The 20,551-nt window shown below is 38.0% G+C and overlaps 1 protein-coding gene across 15 annotated transcripts in view; it reads left to right on the top strand.

Moving 5' to 3' along the window:
- The window catches only part of PKHD1 (PKHD1 ciliary IPT domain containing fibrocystin/polyductin), a 553,193-nt gene that overhangs the window by 284,303 nt on the left and 248,339 nt on the right, over positions 1 to 20,551 (top strand). For all 15 annotated transcript variants that reach the window (XR_012517272.1, XR_012517273.1, XM_074397885.1 and 12 more), the window contains one exon: positions 14,565 to 14,702. Coding sequence is in view for 13 of the 15 variants with exons in the window: in XM_074397885.1 (XP_074253986.1) it covers positions 14,565 to 14,702 (138 nt within the window). In the remaining 2 variants the exon portion in view is untranslated. The remainder of the gene's footprint in view (positions 1 to 14,564; positions 14,703 to 20,551) is intronic.

Here is a 20,551-nt window from a genome sequence, read left to right as displayed (position 1 = left end):
TGTAAATTAATTCAACCATTGTGGAAGACAGTGTGGCGATTCCTCAAGGGTTAATATTGTTATGTGTGAATTTGATCCTGCCATTTAGAATCTAGTTGGCTGTTTTGCCTGTTAGTTGATGCAGTTTTTTCATTGTGTTGATACTGTTTACCATTTAGTATGTTTTTGGAGTGTCTGGTACTGGATTTTCCTTTCTATGTTTAGTGCCTCTTTCAGGAGCTCTTGTAAAGCAGGCCTGGTAGTGATGAAATCTCTCAGTACTTGCTTGTTTGTAAAGGATTTTATTTTTCCTTCACTTATGAAGCTTAGTTTGGCTGGATATGAAATTCTGGATTGAAAGTTCTTTTTCTTAAGGATGTTGAATATTGGGCCCCACTTTCTTCTGGCTTGTAGGGTTTCTGCTGAGAGATCTGCTGTGAATCTGAGGGACTTCCCTTTGTGGGTAACCTGACTTTTCCCTCTGGTTGCCCTTAGCATTTTCTCCTTCATTTCAACTTTGATGAATCTGACGATTATGTGCCTTGGGGTTGCTCTCCTTGAGGAATATCTTTGTGTTGTTCTTTGTATTTCCTGGACTTGAATATTGGCCTGTCTTGCTAGGTTGGTTAAGTTTTTCTGGATAATATCCTGAAGAGTATTTTCCAGCTTGGGTTCATTCTCTCCATCACATTCAGGTACACCTATCAAACGTAAATTAGATCTCTTCACGTAGTCACATATTTCTTGGAGACTTTGTTCATTCCTTTTTACCCCTTTTTCTCTTACCTTGTCTTCTCATTTTATTTCATTGAGTTGATCTTCCACCTCTGATATCCTTTCTTCTGCTTAGTCAGTTTGGCTGTTGAAACTTGTGTATGCTTTGTGAAGTTCTTGTGTTGTGTTTTTCAGCTCCATTAATTCACTTATATTCCTTTCTAAGTTGTTTATTCTCATTAGCATTTCGTCAAATCTTTTTTCAAGGTTCTTAGTTTCTTTGCGTTAGGTTAGAACATGTTCTTTTAGCTCAGAGAAGTTTCTTATTACCCACCTTCTGAAGCCTGATTCTGTCAATTCATCACACTCATTCTCCATCCAGCCTTATTCCCTTGCTGGTGAGGAGTTGCAATCCCTTGTAGGAGGAGAGGCATTCTGGTTTCAGGTGTTTTCATCCTTTTTGTGCTGGTTCCTTCCCGTCATTGTGTATTTATCCACTTGTTGTCTTTGTAGTTGTTGACTTTCAGATCGGGTCTCTGAGTAGACATCCAGTTTGTTGATGATGAAGTTGTTTCTTTCTGTTTCTTAGTTTTCCCTTTCAGAATCTGGCCCCTCTGCTGTAGGACTGCTGAGGTCCACTCCAGGCCCTGCTTGCCTGGGGATCACCTGGAGCAGCTGCAGAACAATAAGAGTTGCTGCCAGTTTCTTCTTCTGCTATCTTTGTCCCAGAGGGATAACCACCCGATGTCAGTCTGAGCTCTCCTTTATGAGGTGACTCTTTGGATATATGGGGGTCAGGGAGCTGCTTGAGGAGACAGTCTGTCCTTTATAGGAGCTCAAGTGCTGAGCTCCGTTGTTCAATCAGAGCTGCTGGGCAGGTACATTTAAGTTTGCTGCAGTAGAACTAATAAATCCTCTTTTTTATTTTTTTTATTTTTTTTTTATTTCCCCGCAGGTGCTCTGTCCTGGGGAGTTAGGGATTTATTTATGAGTTTCTGTTGTGCTGCTGACTTTTTTCAGGGCTGCCCTGTCCAGTGAGGAGGCAGCGTAGTCACTGTCTGCCTGCAGAGGCTTTGCTGAGCTGCTGTGGGCTCTGCCCATCTGCTGTGTGAACTTCCCTGCAGTCCTGTTTATATGGGTGTAGCTATAACTGCCTCAGCAATGGCAGCCCACCTCTATAATGGTGGACTCTCTCTGTAATGGTGGGCTGCCTCAGCAATGGCAAACTACCTCTGTAGTGGTGGACTGCCTTGGTAATGGCGGACGCCCCTCCCCCACAGAGCTGGACCATCCCGGGTTTAGCTGTGTGTGAAACTCTCAATCCAGAACATTTCTGATTGCTGTTTTTTTGTGGGTGTTGGACCAGCCTAGCCTGATCACCTGGCTCCCAGCCTCAGAGCTTTTTTTTTTTTTTTTTTTCAGTTGAATGGTCAACTCTCTCCCAGGTGTGTTCCAGTCACCTGTTGAAAAGGTGCCGGGATCTGTGTGATTTCCCATGTAGTGACCCACTGCGCCAGCTGAAACAGTGCACTGAGATTCATGGCACTTTTTTGCCCGGGAATCTCCTGGCCTGGCTCTCTGTTTCAGTCCCTTTTTTAATCAGTTGAATAGGCAACTCTGTCTCCCAGGAGCTTCAATCATCACCTAAAATGGTGCCTGGACCTGTGTATTTTGTTCGGAGAACCGCCACACCGTGGCACTGGCAAAACAGCCATGCTGGCCAAAACAGCTGCACTGGCAACCTGTGGGGCTCCTCCGCCTGGGAATCTCCTGGTCTGTGGGCAATAAAAATCCACCTGGAAATGCAGTGTCCACTCACCCTCCACACTTTCACTGGGAGCTGCAATCCTGAGCTGCTCCTAATCAGCCATCTTGGATCGCTCCCTATTTTGTACTTTATAAAATATAACAGTACCACATATCAATTGGTTTGCTCAGAAAATATAAATTTTGGTGCAACATATTAATGTATAAAGTAGAGATTTTTACAAAATATTTATCAGGCACTATATTTTAAAGTCTCTCAAACATCAATTATGCATTTATGAAATCGTATATGTATTTATATTTAAAAACAAGTAGGATACACACATATTATTTTTAAGATTTTAATAATCTTTTGAGTTTTTTTTTTCCTGCAGAAGAAACAATTGAGAACTTAAGAAAAAAGAGTCAATAACACTGAGGAAAATCAAAGAATCTCATAGTTTTTTGGACACATTACCCTGTCTAGTGTGAGGCAGAGACAAAAAGAAAAGATTTATTTTCAAAAAAGACCTGATGAGGAGAAATAAGCTTATTGGATACAATGTTTGTTTGCTAGACCTTTGCCAAACAGCACCATTTAAGAGTGAATCACTTATTTCATAGTTATTCATATTTTTTCTATTCAGGGTGAAAGTATAAAATATATTTATTTATTAATAGTTGATCTTATTATTCTTTTTAAGGAAACAAATCAGAACAGAAACCCACATAGGAAAATACATTTGGTGCTTAGTTTGGCTTTAACACCAACTGCAACATGTAAAAATTTAATAATTGGATCACCTGAGAGTTGCCAGTTTATGCCTTTTCACATATTAAGCATTATTCACTACAGGATTGGAGAAGGATTTTATCCCCAAACCTCATGTTGGAATTCATTAACAATGTATAGAGGTAATAGAATTATGTGGATAAAGCTAAACTGTAGCTTAACATTGGCCCTGAAGTTTATCAAAATGCATATTTTTCCTTTTTAGGTCTTCTGGGGATTGCAAGGTCTAGGTTTTTTGTTAGTTTGTTTGATTTTCATTGTTGTTGTTTTTGACTTGAGCCATCTGAGCAAGGTGACCACTTTGGACCTTGGTTTAAATAGCAATGCCACGTCAACCATTTTGATTTCTTTGAAGTCTAATGAAGAGAACAGCAGCATAGCACCATCTCTAGATTTAACACAATGATAATAAAGCCTGAGATGAGAGATGGCACAGATTCTTTTCTATTTTTATGAAAGCAGCAGCACCTTCTGGTATTTTCCTTTCAGAATTTGGGATGCAGAGGACTGATCTGATATAGTTGGTAATTTTACTTAAAAACCTTCCTATTAAATAGATTCAAAATAATTTTGAAGAACAGATGGTATAGACTAGAGGAAGAAATAAACATTGCATGTTAAACATTTTATTGATCAATTAAAATATCATAATTTAAGATGTTTATTCTACTGTGGGAATTATGCATGTCTGTATGTGATTGAAAAAGACACAGAATGTTTGTGGGGAGTGGGATGGGGATTTATTGTCCAAAGTTAAAATGAGACTCTTCTTATGAGGTGAGAGTGAGAAGAGCTATTCTCCTCTCCTCCTGTCTCATCCCTTTATCTCTCTCTTTCTCCTCTCTCTGTTCTTTTTCTCTGTTTGTTTCTCTCTCTCTTTCTGACACAGACACAGACACACACACACACACACACACAATCAAGCCAGCAGATGGTTTTTCTTCAAGGTGTTAGGAAACAGGGTTTTAGTCTTGAATCATGTGCCTCTGGCACTTTGAAACTGCCTGTTCTGCCTATTTTTAAGACCAGTTTGAAAAAAAAATGTTAGGCAGAGTAGAATAAAGAAACCACCTGTGTGGATTTGATGAAAAAGGCAGACTATAAGGCTAGCAACTCTTTGAAAAGAGTTTAGTTATAGAAAGACGGTATCCATATTTTCTAGCACATCTTTGTTCAGCTTTTTCTACAAGAGAATAAACTCTAGAGAACTGAATACCATCATCTCAGTAAATTAGTCTACTTGACACTAATTTTCAATCATGTTAATCTTACATCCCTGTGAACCATTTATGTATAAAAATTTTCATTCTATTTTAGGAATACTTTTCTTGGATCTATCATTCATCTTTATAAATTATGATAGACTGTTTAGATAATTTGTTAGATGCCCCCAAAGTTAAACAATACCACCAAAGAAAGAAAACATCACCAATCACTGTGTAAAATGTATATTTAAAGTAGTCACTTTGGAGCTAAAAATATTCTCTTTTTAAAAAGGAATATTAGATCATTAACAGTGATTCAAATGGCTTTAAAATTTACTTTCCCTTAGGTTCACATATTTAATAGAAAACATTGAGGCCAAGGCTGAATGTAGAAAAAAACCTCATTAATTATGGAAGGTACAAGAAAATAACAAGCCTACAAATCGTCCTTGTATGTCATACTTTGCCTGCCATGCCATTGCTCTCCCTCAGAAGTCTGAGCTGTGTCCAAAGTCAGTATAGGCTGCTTTCTTGACAATAGCAGGTTTGTAGTGGAAACTGTCTTCACCACCTAAGTTATGGGGCCTGATACAGTGAATACCATACAAGCAGTGGGTCTGCCTGCCCTAAATTATGCTCGTTCATGTGACCCCATCATTATTCCCAGGATCTGTGCCCTTTACCCTTGATCTCATTTCTACAGGATTTAGACAAGTGTCAGACCCTTGGAATGCTACACAATAGTGACCTTGATTCCCTAACTTTGCTGGGAAAAAAAGTGACTTTAAACCTAGTGTTGAACTTATATGGAATTCTTTGTAACTGTAGTAGTCAAATTGCTCTTGATAGAAAAGAAGCCTCGGCTCTCTTTCAGAGACATCTGTCTTTCAGTCTGGCTCAGGTTTTCTGGTCTTGACGCTATTTAATTTATTTCTAATAAAACACTTGAGTCTTTTTTGTTGTTGTTGCATTTGGTGCATGAAAAATTCACCAAATTTCTCCTAATTGTTAACTTTCCAAATATTATTTTAAAAGATTTAGTGTTCTAGTTGTAAAAATAAACCACTTTCAGGGGGAAAAATACCAAAAAGCTAAAACACTGCTTGGCAAAACAGACTAGGATAAAGATGGTGGTGTTTAGTGCTTGATCGATGAACAAGTGGTTAGAGGGTGTAATTCGGAACCAAGAGGCACCACCCCATGGCTAGTCCTGAGCCCCTTTGGGGGGTAAATCAGCCTTTAATTACATCTGGAACTCATTAATTCTTTTTGGAGCCTCTTTCCAGATCAGCTCCCCCATCAGCCACCCATTGAGCAACAGAAATTCCAGATGGTTCCCTCCATATGCCAGTACTCATTCTCTCAAGTAGCATACATTGGTCACTGGCAGAATAGGGTGGAATATCTGTGGCCAAGGCAGGACAAAGTGGAAAGCACTGGACCACACTTAAATTAGAGGTGGTCCATCACTTATATTATTAAGTGAATTGTATAAATATTTCTGAGTTATTGCTGTGAAATGTTTTGAGTCATTTTATGGGAATGATGTTACTTCTAGAGAAGGTGGCACATAGATGCCCACTTTCCACTCCTGGAAAAAAGAGAAATCCTCTTCAGGTGTCATTGTAGCTGAGGATTGGTCAATTTAGACCTGCAGCTGATATGCTCTGGAGGCTATATTAGAGTGAATTCTTTTGCCCATGTAAGCAGCTGAAATCTTTATTATTGTGATACAAGGAGAATTCCTTTATAAAAATCTCTATATGGCATGTACTTATTTTATTTTAGCAGTTTTTTTTTTTTTTGAGACATAGTTTTGCTCTTGTTACCCAGGCTGGAGTGCAATGGCGTGATCTTGGCTCACCGTGACCTCCGCCTCCTGGGTTCAGGCAATTCTCCTGCCTCAGCCTCCTGAGTAGCTGGGATTACAGGCATGCACCACCACGCCCAGATAATTTTTTGTATTTTTAGTAGAGACGGGGTTTCACTATGTTGACTAGGATGGTCTCGATCTCTTGACCTCATGATCCACCTGCCTCAGCCTCCCAAAGTGCTGGGATTACAGGCATGAGCCACCGCGCCCAGCTTTAGCAGAATTTTATTATAATAGACACATTGATAGACTCCAGTTTGAAGCAGCTGGGAATAAAAACAGGATTGACCTCCATATAATTAAAAAGTATGTCATCATTTCAAGTATATCACATTATTTATTTGTATATATACCTGTCATCATCTGATGGTTGGAAACATAACTAAGTTATCTTTGAATTCCTATCACCCATCAAGATTTGTCACATTATAGGAAAGGAAAGGAAGAAAAAAGAAAAAGTGGAGAGATGAATCTAGGAAATTTGAAACTAAAAAATGTGGCACCAAAAGAAATAAGACTTAATGTTTCTATTCTTTCTTCATCGTATACTTTTTCTCTGATAGCTATTGGAATTTATGTGTATGCACACATGTGCTTATGTGTGTGTGTGTGTGAGAGAGAGAGAGAGATATTGATCATCGATTATGGCTAAATATTATTCTTCTAGGTCTTGAGAAAATAAAAGTGAGAACAGCAGCTATGTTCCTGTTCTCAAGTGGTTATAATAGTCTGTCTGCAATTCATGGGAAATTTGTTGGTACATTTGGGGTTAGTAGGGCAATTAAAAGGAGACATTTCTTTTAAAAGGGGTATAATTTAAACTTTATGCACTTGTCATATTTTAGCTGAGAAATACATTTAAAAGCACCTACTATTATACTTTTATGTGTATGTGTGAGGACTCTGTGGATGAGAGAAAGCATTTTTATGTTTTCAGCAATTTTATTGTTTTGTAGAATCAGGTTTAATAGCCAAAAATTGGTTGAATGAGCTACAGGTTGGAACAGATAAAAACCAATTTGTATAAAACTATTGTTTTGAGACAAGGAGAATGAAACCAATTTGGAAAACATATTTTAGGATATCATCCAGGAAAACTTCCCCAACCTAGGTAGACAAGCCAACATTCAAATTCAGGAAATGCAGAGAATCCCAGTAAGATACTCCACGAGAAGATCATCCTCTAGACACATAATAATGAAATCCTCCAAGGCCAAAATGAAAGAAAAAAATGTTAATGGAAGCCAGAGAGAAAGGCTAGGTGACATACAAAGGGAAGCCCATCAGACAAACAGCAGACCTCTCAATGGAAACAGTATAAGCCAGAAGAGACTGGGGGCAAATATTCAACATTCTTAAAGAAAAGAAATTCCAACCCAGAATTTCTTTTTCTTTCTTTCTTCTTATTTATTTATTTGTTTTGAGATGAATTCTTGTTCTGTCACCCAGGCTGGAGTGCAGTGGTTCGAACTTGGTTCACTGCAACCTCTGCCTCCTGGGTTCAGGCAACTCTTGAGTGCCTAGGCCTCTGAAGTAGCTGGGATTACAGGTATACATCACCATGCCTGGCTACTTTTTGTATTTTTAGCAGAGATAAGGTTTAGCCATGGCTGGTCTTGAACTCCTAACCCCAAGTGATCCACCTGCCTTGGCCTTCCAAAGTGCTGGAATTATAGGTATGGGTCACTGCACCTGGCCCCCTACCTAGAATTTCATTTCTGGCCATGCTAAGCTTCATAAGTGAAAGAGAAATAAGATCCTTTCCAGATAGGCAAATGCTGAGGGAATTTGGTATCACCAGATCTGCCTTACAAGTTCTGAAAGATGTACTAACTATAAAAAAGAAAAACTGTCACCAGCGACTACAAAAACACACTGAAATACACAGACCAGTGACACTATGGAGCAACCATATAAACAAGTCTGCAAAATAACTAGCTAGCATCATGATGATGGGATCAAATACATGTAATATCAATACTAGCATTAAATATAAATAGGCTAAATGCCCCAATTAAAAGACACAAATCTTTTAAAGCTGGATAAAGAACTAAGACCCATCAGTATGCTGTCTTCAAGAGACCTAACTCACATGCAAAGATACACATAGTTTCAAAATAAAGGAATAAAGAAAAAATTACCAAGCAAAACAGAAAAAAAGGAAGGGTTGCAATCTTAGTTGCTGACAAATAGACTTTAAGCCAACAAAAATTTAAAAAAGACAAAGAAAGGCATTATATTATGGTAAAGGGTTCAATTCAACCAGAAGAGCTAACTATCCTAAATATGTATACATCGAATACTGTAGCACCCATATTCATAAAGCAAGCTCTTAGAGACCTCCAAAGAGACTTAGACTCCCACACAATAATAATGTGAGACTTTAACACCTCACTGACAATATTAGACAGATAATTGAGTCAGAAAATTAACAAAGATATTCAGGATGAGAAATCAGCTCTGGTTAAATGGGGATGACAGATATCTACAGAACTCTCCACCCCAATACAAAGGAATATACATTCTTCTCATCACCACATAGCACTTACTTTAAAATTGGTCACGTAATTGGAAATAAAGCACTCCAGCAATTGCAAAAAACTGAAATTATAGCAGTCTCTCAGACCACAGCATAATCAAATTAGAACTCAAGATTAAGAAATCTACTCAAGGCCAGGTGCAGTGGCTCACACCTGTAATCCCAGCACTTTGGGAGGCCAAGGTGGGTGCATCACCTGAGGTCAGGCGTTCAGGACCAGCCTGGCCAACGTGGTGAAACCCCATCTCTCCTAAAATGCAAAAATTAGTAAGATGTGGTAGAGGACAACTGTAATCCTAGCTACTTGGGAGACTGAGGCAGCGAATCACCTGAATCCAGGAGGTGGAAGTTTCAGTGAGCTGATATTGTGCCACTGCACTCTAGCCTGGACAGCAGACTCTGTCACACACACACACACACACACACACACACACACACACACACACAATGTATTCAAAACCACACAACAACATGGAAATGAATGACATTCTCCTTAATGACTCTTGGGTAAATAATGAAATTAAGACAGAAATGAAACTGAAATCAAATGGAAACTAATGAAAACAAAGATACAGCATACCAAAATATCTGGGACACAACTAAAGCGGCATTAAGAAGGAAATTTATTGGACTAAATGCCCACATCTAAAAGCTAGAAAGATCTCAAATTAACAACCTAACATTACAACTAAAAAACTAGAGAACCTAGAGCAAACAAATCTCAAAGCTAGCAAAAGACAAAGGACATAGAGGCATGAAAGGCCTTCAAAAAATCAAATCTAGAAGCTAGTTTTTATTTTTTTTAACTAATTAAATAGACTGATAGCTAGATTAATAAAGTAGAAAAGAGAGAAGATTTAAATAAACACAATCAGAAACAACAAGGGGGAATTACCTGAACAACAGGGGAATCACCTGAATCCAGGAGGGTTTCAGTGAGCTGATATTGTGCCACTGAGATATCACCACTGACCCCAGAGAAACACAACCATCAGGGAATATTATAAATACCTCTTGCATACAAAGTCAAAAATTTAGAATAAACAGATAAATACCTGGACACATACACCCTCCCAAGAATGAACCAGGAAGAAATTGAATCCCTAAAGAGACCAATAATGAGTTCTAAAAATGAGGCAATAATGAATAGCCTACCAACCAAAGGAAGCCTAGGACGAGATGGGTTCACAGCTGAATTCTACCAGAGTTACAAGGAAGAGCTGGTACTATTCCTATGAAACTATTCCAAAGAATTAAAAAAGGCTCCTCCCTATCTTATTTTTATGAGGTCAGCATCATCCTTATACCAAAACCTGGCAGAAATGACAAACAGTAAAATTCAGGCCAATATTCTTGATGAACACTGATGCAAAAATCCTTAACAAAATACTGTTAAGCTGAATCCAGCAGCACATCAAAAAGCTTATCCAGCATGATCAAGTAGGCTTCATCCCTGGTATGTGAGATTGGTTCAATATATGCAAATCGGTAAATATGATTCATCACATAAACAGAGCGAAAGACAAAAACCACATGATTATTTCAATAGATACAGAAAACATCTTTGATAAATTCAACATACATTAAAATTAAAAACTCTCAAAAACTATGTATTGAAGGAATATACCTCAAAATAATAAAAGCCATATATGACAAACTCATGGGCAATATCCTACTGAATGGCAAAAGCCAGAAGCACTCCCCTTGAAAACTGTCACAAGACAAGGATGCCCTCTCTCACCACTCATATTCAACATAGTATTGGAAGTTCTGGCCAGGGCAATTAGGCAAGAGACGGAAATAAAGCATATTTAAATAGGAGGAGAGGAAGTCTAATTATCTTTGTTTGCAGATGACGTGATTCTATAGGTTGAAAACCCTATTGTCTCAGCACGAAAGCTTCTTAAGCTGATAAGCAACTTCAGAAAAGTCTCAGGATACAAAATCAATGGCAAAAATCACTAGCATTTCTGTACACTAACAATAGACAAGCCAAGAGCCAAATCACAAATGAACTCCCATTTACAATTGCCACAAGAAGAATAAAATACCTATGAATATAGCTAATAAGGGAAGTGAAAGACCTCTTCAAGGAGAACTACAAACCACTGCTCAAAGAAATCAGAGATGACACAAACAAATGGAAAAATATTCCATGCTAATGGATAGGAAGAATCAATATCATAAAAATAGTCATATCATCTAAAGCAATTTATAGATTGATTGCTATTCCCCTTAAACTACCATTAAGATTCTTCACAGAATTTGTAAAAACCATTTTAAGATTCATATAAACCAATAAAAAGCCCAAATAGCCAAGACAATCCTAAGCAAAAAGAGAAAAACTGGAGGTATCACATGACCCAACTTTATACTGCAGGGCTGCGGTAGCCAAACAGTATAACCAAACACATGGTACTGGTACAATAACAGACACAGACCAATGGAACAGAAAGACAACACAGAAATACACCCACACATCTATAATCATCTGATCTTTGACAGATCTCACAAAACGAACAGTGGGAAAAGAATTTCCTCTTTAATAAATGATGCTGGGAGAACTGGCTAGTCATATTCAGAAAATTGAAACTAGGCTTCTTCCTTAAACCATATACAGAAATCAACTCAAGATGGAATAAAGACTTAAATGTAAAGCCCACAACTATAAAAACCGTGGAAGAAAACCTTGGCAATACCATTCAGGACATAGGTACAGACAAAGATTTCCATGACAAGGATGTCAAAGGCAATTGCAACAAAAGCAAAAAATTGACAAATGGGATATAATTAAACTAAAGAGCTGCACAGCAAAAGAAACTATCAACAGGGTAATCAGACAACCTATAGAATGAGAGAAAATTTTTGCAATTTATGTGTCTGACAAAGGTTTAATGTCCAGTATCCACAAGGAATTTAAATTTACAAGGAAAAAAACAACCCCTTTAAAAAGTGGGCAAAGAGCATGAACAGATATCTCTCAAAAGAAGACACACATGCAGCCAACAGACATATGACAAAAGCTTAATATCACTAATTATTAGAGAAATGCAAAAACATAATGAGATATCATCCCATACCAGTCAGAATGGCTGTTATTAAAAAGTCTAAAAAACAACAGATGCTGGTAAGGTTGTGGAGAAAAAGGAATATTTTCACACTGTTGGTGGCAGTAAATTAGTTCAACCATTGTGGAAGACAGTGTGGTAGTTCTTCAAAGACCTAGAGGCAGAAATACCATTTAACCCATCAATCCCATTACTGGGCATATATCCAAAGCAATAGAAATCATTCTATTGTAAAGACACATGCACACATATGTTCCTTGGACTGCTATTCACAGTAGCAAAGACAAAGAATCAATCTAAATGCTCATCAATGATAGACTGGATAAAGAAAATATGGTATATGGTATAATGGAATACTATGCAGCCATAAAAAGGAATAAGATCATGTCCTTTGCAGGGACATGGATGGAGCTGGAGGCCTTTGTCTTTAGCAACCTGATGCAGGAACACAAAACCAAGCGCCACATGTTCTTACTTGTAAGTTGGAGCTAAACAATGAGAACATGGACACAAGGCAGGGAAAAACACACCCTGGGACCTGATGGAGGCCAGGGGCTGGGAGGAGGAAGAGGATCAGGAAGAATAGCTAATCGATGCTGGGCAAATACCTAAACGATGGGACGATCTGTGCAGCAGGCCACCCTGGCACAAGTTTAACTGTAATAACAAACCTGCACATCCTGTCATATATCCTTGAATTTAAAATAAAAGATAAGTAAAGAAATTAGAGACAAAACCTCTTGTTTTTAAAGATGTTGCTTCAAATAATTCTTAAAATCATAAACCCATAAAATGTATGCTCCATCTAGAACATTCTCTAGGTATTTTACTCTTTTATTTGAGTGTTTTGAAAAGTGCCAGAGATGAGATTAAGATATATATTTGTTTTTGTCTGTTTATCCTTAATTTTGTCATTCATTTTGTCACCAATGAGCTTTTGAATTTAAGTTATGTAGGGCATTAAACTCAACAACTCTGGGAAACATTTATTCAATGTCTTTATCTTCAATATTGCAAAAGCACCAGGGACTTAAACAGAAAAAGAATGATCTCTTCACTTAAGGAAGAGTGGGAGAGGAAGTCATAATCACACTGAGAACCAGCCCAGTGACAGTTACTCCCTCACTCACAACAATGTATGAATATATTTGAATAAGGTGTCTCAATACTCTGATAGATGTATGTACAGGGTGTCACTGGAGTATGAAACAGAGGTTGTTTCCTTAGGGGAAGTGGTAGAGCCAGTGAGGAGAGAATAGCTCCCTAGCAGAACGAATGCTTGCTTTGTATCCTGGTGGGATAGGACCATACTTTCAGAACCACGGCTCTACATCTAACTGAGGGAAAAGGGGATGGAAAAGGCACACAGAATTTATGGACCAGGCCTAGAGATGTCATACTTTAAATTTTCCCACATTTTATTGGCTACAACTCACATGGCTTCATCTACCTGCAAAGGAGGTGGAAACTGTAGTCTGTGAACTCAGGAAAATGAGAGAAATGGTTGGTATACAACCCTATAGTCTCTGCCACAGGGGGACATGGCTGTTCGTATAATGAAGGAAGCAGGGAAGGGCTAGGAAAGACAACTAATTACAAGTTAATTTGCTTGGGTATGTCCTTAAGAAGAGCAGGGTGCATTGTTTCCTAGAATGAGAAATGAGATTATATTAACAAAAGAGTTCCTTGTAAATCTTTATGTGCGTTGGTGACTATGGTACTAGAGAGTTAAGCAGAAATCTATTTGATACCATTAATTAGTGTTGAATGACTACTAAATTTCAGAAAGTAACACAATGCTTTGGCATACATGAAGTACTGTTTTAAATAAGAATGTTGTATTTATATATTTCTCTGAAGTGAATTTCAGGTAAAATCTATAATTATTTATTCTGAAGCTATATGAAGACTGCTTTTATGGAAGGGGAAACAAAACAATGATTTTGGATTGTGCAGTAAGCTCTATAAGCATGGCAAGCTAATGGACAATAGTAAAAATAATGATAATATCCAGTGTTTATTAAACATGCACTGTGTACTTTGTCTTACAAAATGGGACTTAGGGGGTCAAAGATAGGTTACCAGTATTGTATAAGCATTTTCAATCTAATAGCTTATTTAACCCTCACAAAAAATCCTATGAACAAAACAGGTATTTTTAGTATTATCCCCATTCCACAGATAACTGAGGCACAGAGAGAGAAAGTTATTTGCCTAGACAGCTAGTAAGTAGCAGAATTAATATTTACATCCAAATAGTCTGCCTTCAGAGGCCAATGTTATATCTACTATTGTGTACGTCCCTGAAACTAGAGTCAAAATTGAAGAGACAGGAACAAAGGGTAGGAAGCTCACTTGATCTGTGTGTTTCCACTGCAGTAGACTTGGGGCAGCTGTGTGGTGCACAAGCCGTGCATTTTGTTCATGAACATAGTGTGTTAAGCAATGGCAGCATTTATTAATCGGAACTTATTTTCCTGTTCAGTAAGGCCTAGCCTTTGGCAGACTATTTGCTCTTCCAGTTTCTATATATGTCCTGGTTTAGATAACACTGTATATAGCTCCCAAACCGTTGGGAGAACCCTAGAATAAAACACGTAATTCATGTTTTTGTGACGTATCTGAGCAATTTCCTTTTCTTCCACAGACAGAACTGTCCTTGTGGATACAGATCTTCCGTTCTTCAAAGGCCTGTATGTGCTGGGGACCTTAGACTTTCCTGTGGACAGAAGCAATGTTCTGAGTGTGGCATGCATGGTCATTGCAGGTGGAGAGCTGAAAGTTGGTGAGTAAAGGCACAAGGATTGTGAGCACATTGGGAATTACACTCTGTGAGAAGGGGCTCTGGGAAACAGATGGTATCATCCAGTATGTTGCTTAAGAGTTCTGGGAGGGCTAAAGCAGTAGTGAACATACTAGTAAAGTTAGTTTTTGGCAAGCTTTCCACGTGGCCAGAGGTGGCTTGTATTGGTTATTCTCTCATGCCTGTGCACTGTCATCAGGCTACATTTCTAGTCCACCTGCTGCTGCTCATTCCAGGGCATTTTTTACCTCCTCCGGGCTACAGATCAATTCTTCCTTTAGTTTTGTGTGTGTGTGTGTGTGTGTGTGTGTGTGTGTGTGTGTGTGTGTGTGACAATATGCCTTTAACTCACTCTTTCAGAAGATATCATGGGATGGATTTGATATCATCTGATCAACTAACTCACAGTAAAATTTCAATCACTGCCTTAACATAATTTCCTGGGAAAACAGACTTGAAGGCAAAGCTTTGTGCTAGTACTTTACTGGGACAAATAATCTCAGAGAAGTGAGAATGAAGGGAAAAGAAAAATAAGGAGGAAAAGCAGGGAAAGCAAAGCAAATACAAGGTATCCATAGCTTCTCAAAGAAGCATGCTTGGTTTGCATGGTTACGTGGGGTATCTTGAAAGAAGCCTTTTAAGAACCACCATATCTTGGGACAATATGTGGCAGGTAGTGAAGAGAAGCAACTCACCTGGTCCATTCCACACCATTAACTCCTCTGTTTCTGTTATTTTGGTGACTCCCTGGGCAGCTAGTGGAAGGACCAGAGACTCAGTAGGTGCTGGGAGATGAGGCTCCCTTTGCTTGTGAGTGGAGCATTTTGTTGAGGCCCCAGGACAAGCGGAATGGAATGATCTGGATTAGTGTATTAACCATATTTGGCTTACTTAAATAAAAATACCTGAAATGTTATAGGTAGGCAGTATACTTAGAACTGTTGTAAGCAATAAGTATAAATGCTGAAAAGACATGTACCCTGTCTCCAAAGGAACTACTTTAGAATTTTAGTAAGGCATTCTACTTGGGCCCCAGGAAGAAGATTAAAAAAGAATTCCCAGAAAAAAAATCATATCATATTCCAAATAAATATATCTCTGGTGGTAAGGAAATATTTAGATATCATTGTTAGGTAACATGAAAATTTTAGAATCTCTGTTGGGAGAAAATTCTAGGTCTAATTACCTGCATAAAACTTACGTCACTGTAAGATTTCTGAAAAAAAATATGGTCAATCCTTTTCTTGAATACCTCCAGTGATAAAAAAAAATCAATACCTTTCAAGGTAACCTGTTCCCACTGTTTAAACTCCTATTAGAATTATTTTTGTTCTATTAAGCTAAAGTCTGCCTTCCTCCCATTCCTGCAGGTTCCGGTTCTTCCCCTGAGCCATTCAGGACAAGTACCATACTCCCTTTAATTCTATCGCACTTCATTCACATCTTCTTGAATCTTTTCTTTTTTAGGTCATACAATTTCTATTATTTTAACCATGGTTCATAGTTATTGCTGTTTTGAGTATTTTTTAAATATATGGTACAAAACTGGAAATGCAGAAATACAGATAGAATTATATGGTGGAAATGAAGTGATCACTCATATTTCCAAGTGCAAATATAACCACAATTAATATTTTGGTGTTTTATCTCAAAATCATTTTTTTCTTACACATACACACACACATGCACACGTATATTTCAAAATGTAGGGTGTATACTTTGTTTTTTTTTTTTGATCCTATATACACAATGTAAGAATTTCCCCAACACATTATATTTCAAAGGCCCAACTTTAATAATTTCAACATCATATAATACATGGGAATATATAGATATACATGCATGTATAATAATGTAGCCATTTTACTGCACTTAAGTGTCTAAGTTATTTCAGATTTTTGTCCTTGTAACTCACTCTGCAATGAACATTCAATAATTAAATCATTATTCATATCATCATTTCCTTAGGATGGGCTTTTAAACATGAAATTAATGGGCCTAAGAATAAGAACATTGTAGGGTTTTTAATACATGCTGCCAAATTGCTTTTCAGAAAAATTTTACAAATTTGTACACCCCATTTCCCATAATTATGAGATTCCCTCCTTCTTGCTGGCATTGCCTCTAAACAAAACTTTGTTTTGTTTAATTCCTCTGAAAGCCAGGGAGAAAGAACCATTCCCAGGTGGGATCTGACTATTCTGAACAGAGTGAGAGGAGTGTAGCAGTTAAAAGAATGGGCTCTAAGTCAGATGGTGGAGGGGCCAAATCTACCTTGGCCACCTGTTGGCTGTTTGACCTTAAGCAAGTCAACCCCCGGGCACCTCCATTTCTTCATCTGTAACATATATAGGGTGACAACAGAACCTTCCCCAGAGGTATGTTAGCCATAACAGCTCATAGGAAGTGCTTGGTAGATAGTAGGTATTCAATAAATGTTTATCAGCCAGGGTGACCACAGAAAATATTTGTCATATGCCTTGGACAGTTTGAAAAGATTTAAATAAAGGAATGATTCACAAAGATCCAAATAGGATGAGGCATACCCTAGGGCTAGTAAAACCAGTTATCCTTACTACCTCTTGCCATATAGGATTGAGAAAAGAATGTTACAGGAACTCAGAGATGAAGAGGGATGTCTAGAGATGGTTGTCAGACCATCCCAGAGGCATGCTCTTTGTATGGCTGGGCTTCAACCAGTGCAAGGAGAGAATACAGGAATAAACACTCTTACCTCACTCTTTTGCTTCCCTACTGTCTTCTGCTTATGCTACCATCCGGCCACATCCGACTGGAAGTCAGAGTAAAGGAGAACTCATTGATTTAGTACACACAGGTCAGCCACATCCTGGGGCACTGGGTAGGGTGGAAAAGCACAGAGTTTGGAAATGGAGGTGTAAACAGAAGTTCTCCAGCACAGTCAGCCTCCAGCTATCAGAACAGATATGATTCTTCTGTTAATACAGCCAAATATTAAACTGACTTCTTTTTCCAGCCATGTCATGCCGTTAGTCCTGCCAACTACACTGTCGGCTATAATTCCTGCTCTTTTTATTTGTGCTGCCACAAATACACATCTCTACATTGTACAGTTGTGTTGGGCTTACTTTGTTTTCCCTTGGGTTTTAGGGGAATCTAAGGGCATTACTTTTTACCTATTTCTTCATTTAATTATTTCAGTTCATCTTTCTACACTGGAGATATTCTCTTGAAGTCTGGTCTTTTCCTTGCAGATTACTATCATTTGCCCATTTGTTTAGCATTCTATAAAGTCCTCATCCAATTAATTGAAAGATATTAAATAAAACTGAGCCCTGCTCTTGTTGTTGCAAAACTTATTTCCAGTTGATATCTTCTATTGCTAAGATTGGTCTCTTTTTTAGTAAGTTATGTTTAGATTTCTAAGGTCACTCATTACTATAATACATAGCTTGCAGCCTGAAAAATTTGTAGCTTTGAAGGGAAGTGACATTGTGCCACTTTCCAGTTTTACTTTGTACATTTCAAATCTCATTATAAAATTTCTCCATTCCCAATTCTATGTTTTACCCATCACTGGATAGTGGTATATTCTTTTTCTCCCTGTTTCATCCATGTGTTCTGGGCTTAAAGGTTGCATATTGGAACCCATCTGCCCAATCCTATGTGTATTATGCCTGAAGGAAGACTTTCAACCCATCTGTCCAACTTTACCACACCCTAAAGAAATTCCAACATGAAACAGATAATAAGACTAGTTAGTAAACAAACTTAATAGATGTAGACATTGGCACAGAGTCCTGCCAGAGTATTTCTGCTATCTGATGCCATTTGATTTGAGTCCCAACATAATGGAATTATATTTTTTGGTGGTCCTGCTTTTTTTTTTTTTTTTTTTTAGATGGAGTTTTGCTCTTGTTTCCCAGGCTGGAGTACAGTGGTATGATCTCACCTCACTGCAAACTCTGCCTTCTGGCTTCAGGTGATTCTCCTGCCTCAGCCTTCTGAGTAGCTGAGATTCAGGCACCTGCCACCACGCCTGGCTAATTTTTGTATTTTTAGTAGAGATGGTGTTTCAACATGTTGGCCAGGCTGGCCGTGAACTCTTGACCTTGTAATCTGCCAGCCTCAGCCTCTCAAAGTGCTGAAATTACAGACATGAGCCACTGCGCCTCGCTGGTGGTCCTGATTTTAAGGCAACTGGTGCTGGCAAAGGTATCAGTGGACTTTTAATAGAGTTGAATCACAGAATGCTAGAATTAGAAAGGCAGCTCAAGATCACAGCTTTGCTTAGAGGGCCACAACTGCATCACAAATGTTAAACTCAATTTCATTCCTTGTTCAGTGCTTGTCTCATTAGTTTGATAAAACGCTTGAGATAAGTTTAAAGCATTTCACATCATGTATGTCCATTCTTTCATTTATAATGTGTTTACTTAGTGTGTACCATGTACCAAGTACCATGGGGGATACTGGGTATATAGAAACAGAAATCATGAACCCAAACTTTCAAGAGGTGTCTCAATAAAATAGTGTGACTAATGAGTGAAAACTTGATTGGAAGGGTCATGCCTTCCAACCTAGAGGGAGCTTAAAGATAAAGGAAGAGATGTGAACAGGTACATATTTCATGAGCATTGTATCTTCAGGAAACTGTAGGGAATGGGTATGTCTGGATTGTAGGCTTTGCATAAAATGGTGGTAGTAGATGAAGCACCTTGGCCTGATATACTAGGCTAAGGCTTTTGGATTTTCCTGTGAAGGCAGTGGGTAGTCACTGGATGGTTTTAAGCAAAGAAGTGACATGATTAAATGTGGTCTTAGAAAAATTAGTGCTAGAAGTGTAGAGAATGAACTTTAAAGGGACAAAGTGAAAAGTGAGAAGTCTACTGAGATGTTTCAGGAAAGAAATTGTAAGGGAGTGAACTAAGGTACAGGAGTTAAAGAGGAAAGAATGAATTAGAGAAGTACTGAGGAGGTAAAAATCACTAGAACCTAGTGAACCTTTTGACCTGAGGCGAGGAGGAGTTGTTTGGGGTATGTCCTAGGTTTACAGTTGGGAGATCTGGGCCAATGGGTGTGCCAAGAATGAGTTCCCTTTCCATCACTCGTTAGTTGAGTGGCCCTTGGCAAGTTACATGAACTAGCTGTGTCTCAGTACACTTATCTCAAAAGTAGAAATAATAAGAGTGCATATTTAATAGAGTTTTAAAAAAATTAAATGAGTTAATATTTATTAAAGTGCTTGAACAATGTTGAGTATCAGCAAACTTTATACAGTGGCTTAAGTACATAGACTCATAAGTCTTAAGCTTAGATTTCAATGAAAGATGTAAGTGATAATATCTAGAGGGCAAGTAGATTTATGAATAAAGAAACCAATGAGAGAGATCTGTGCCAAATGTACATATTTGAGGATCATCAGCTCAAATGTTAAATTAAAGATGTGAATAAAATTGACCAAATAGATTTTATGGATAGAGAAGGAAAGATGACCAAAGCTGAAATTTTGAGGAGCACTAGTTTTTGAAGGGTGGTAGAGGAAGCTGAGTTCAGCAACAGGAATGGAAAAGAAACAGTTCTATAGGTAGAAAGAAAATGAAATGACATAAAAGTAATATCTTGAAACAAAGGAGGTAATTTACAAGAGGAGTGGTCAGTAATATGAGATACAGTGAAAATGGCAAAGAAAATAGGAAAGAAAATTGACCATCTTATTCCAGCTTTTGCTTTTATAATGGCTGATAATGTAGTTTTGACACAAATTGTTACTTTTCATGTAAAACAAACAAAAATGCAACACTTACTGCTTCAGGAGCAATAACTTTTAATAAGCTCAATACCATTTATCT

This window comes from Saimiri boliviensis, chromosome 4 (genome assembly GCF_048565385.1).
Source record: "Saimiri boliviensis isolate mSaiBol1 chromosome 4, mSaiBol1.pri, whole genome shotgun sequence".
Classification (NCBI taxonomy): Eukaryota; Metazoa; Chordata; class Mammalia; order Primates; family Cebidae; genus Saimiri; species Saimiri boliviensis.
Note: the sequence above shows the minus strand (reverse complement) of the source record. Positions and strands in the feature narration are given on the sequence as shown.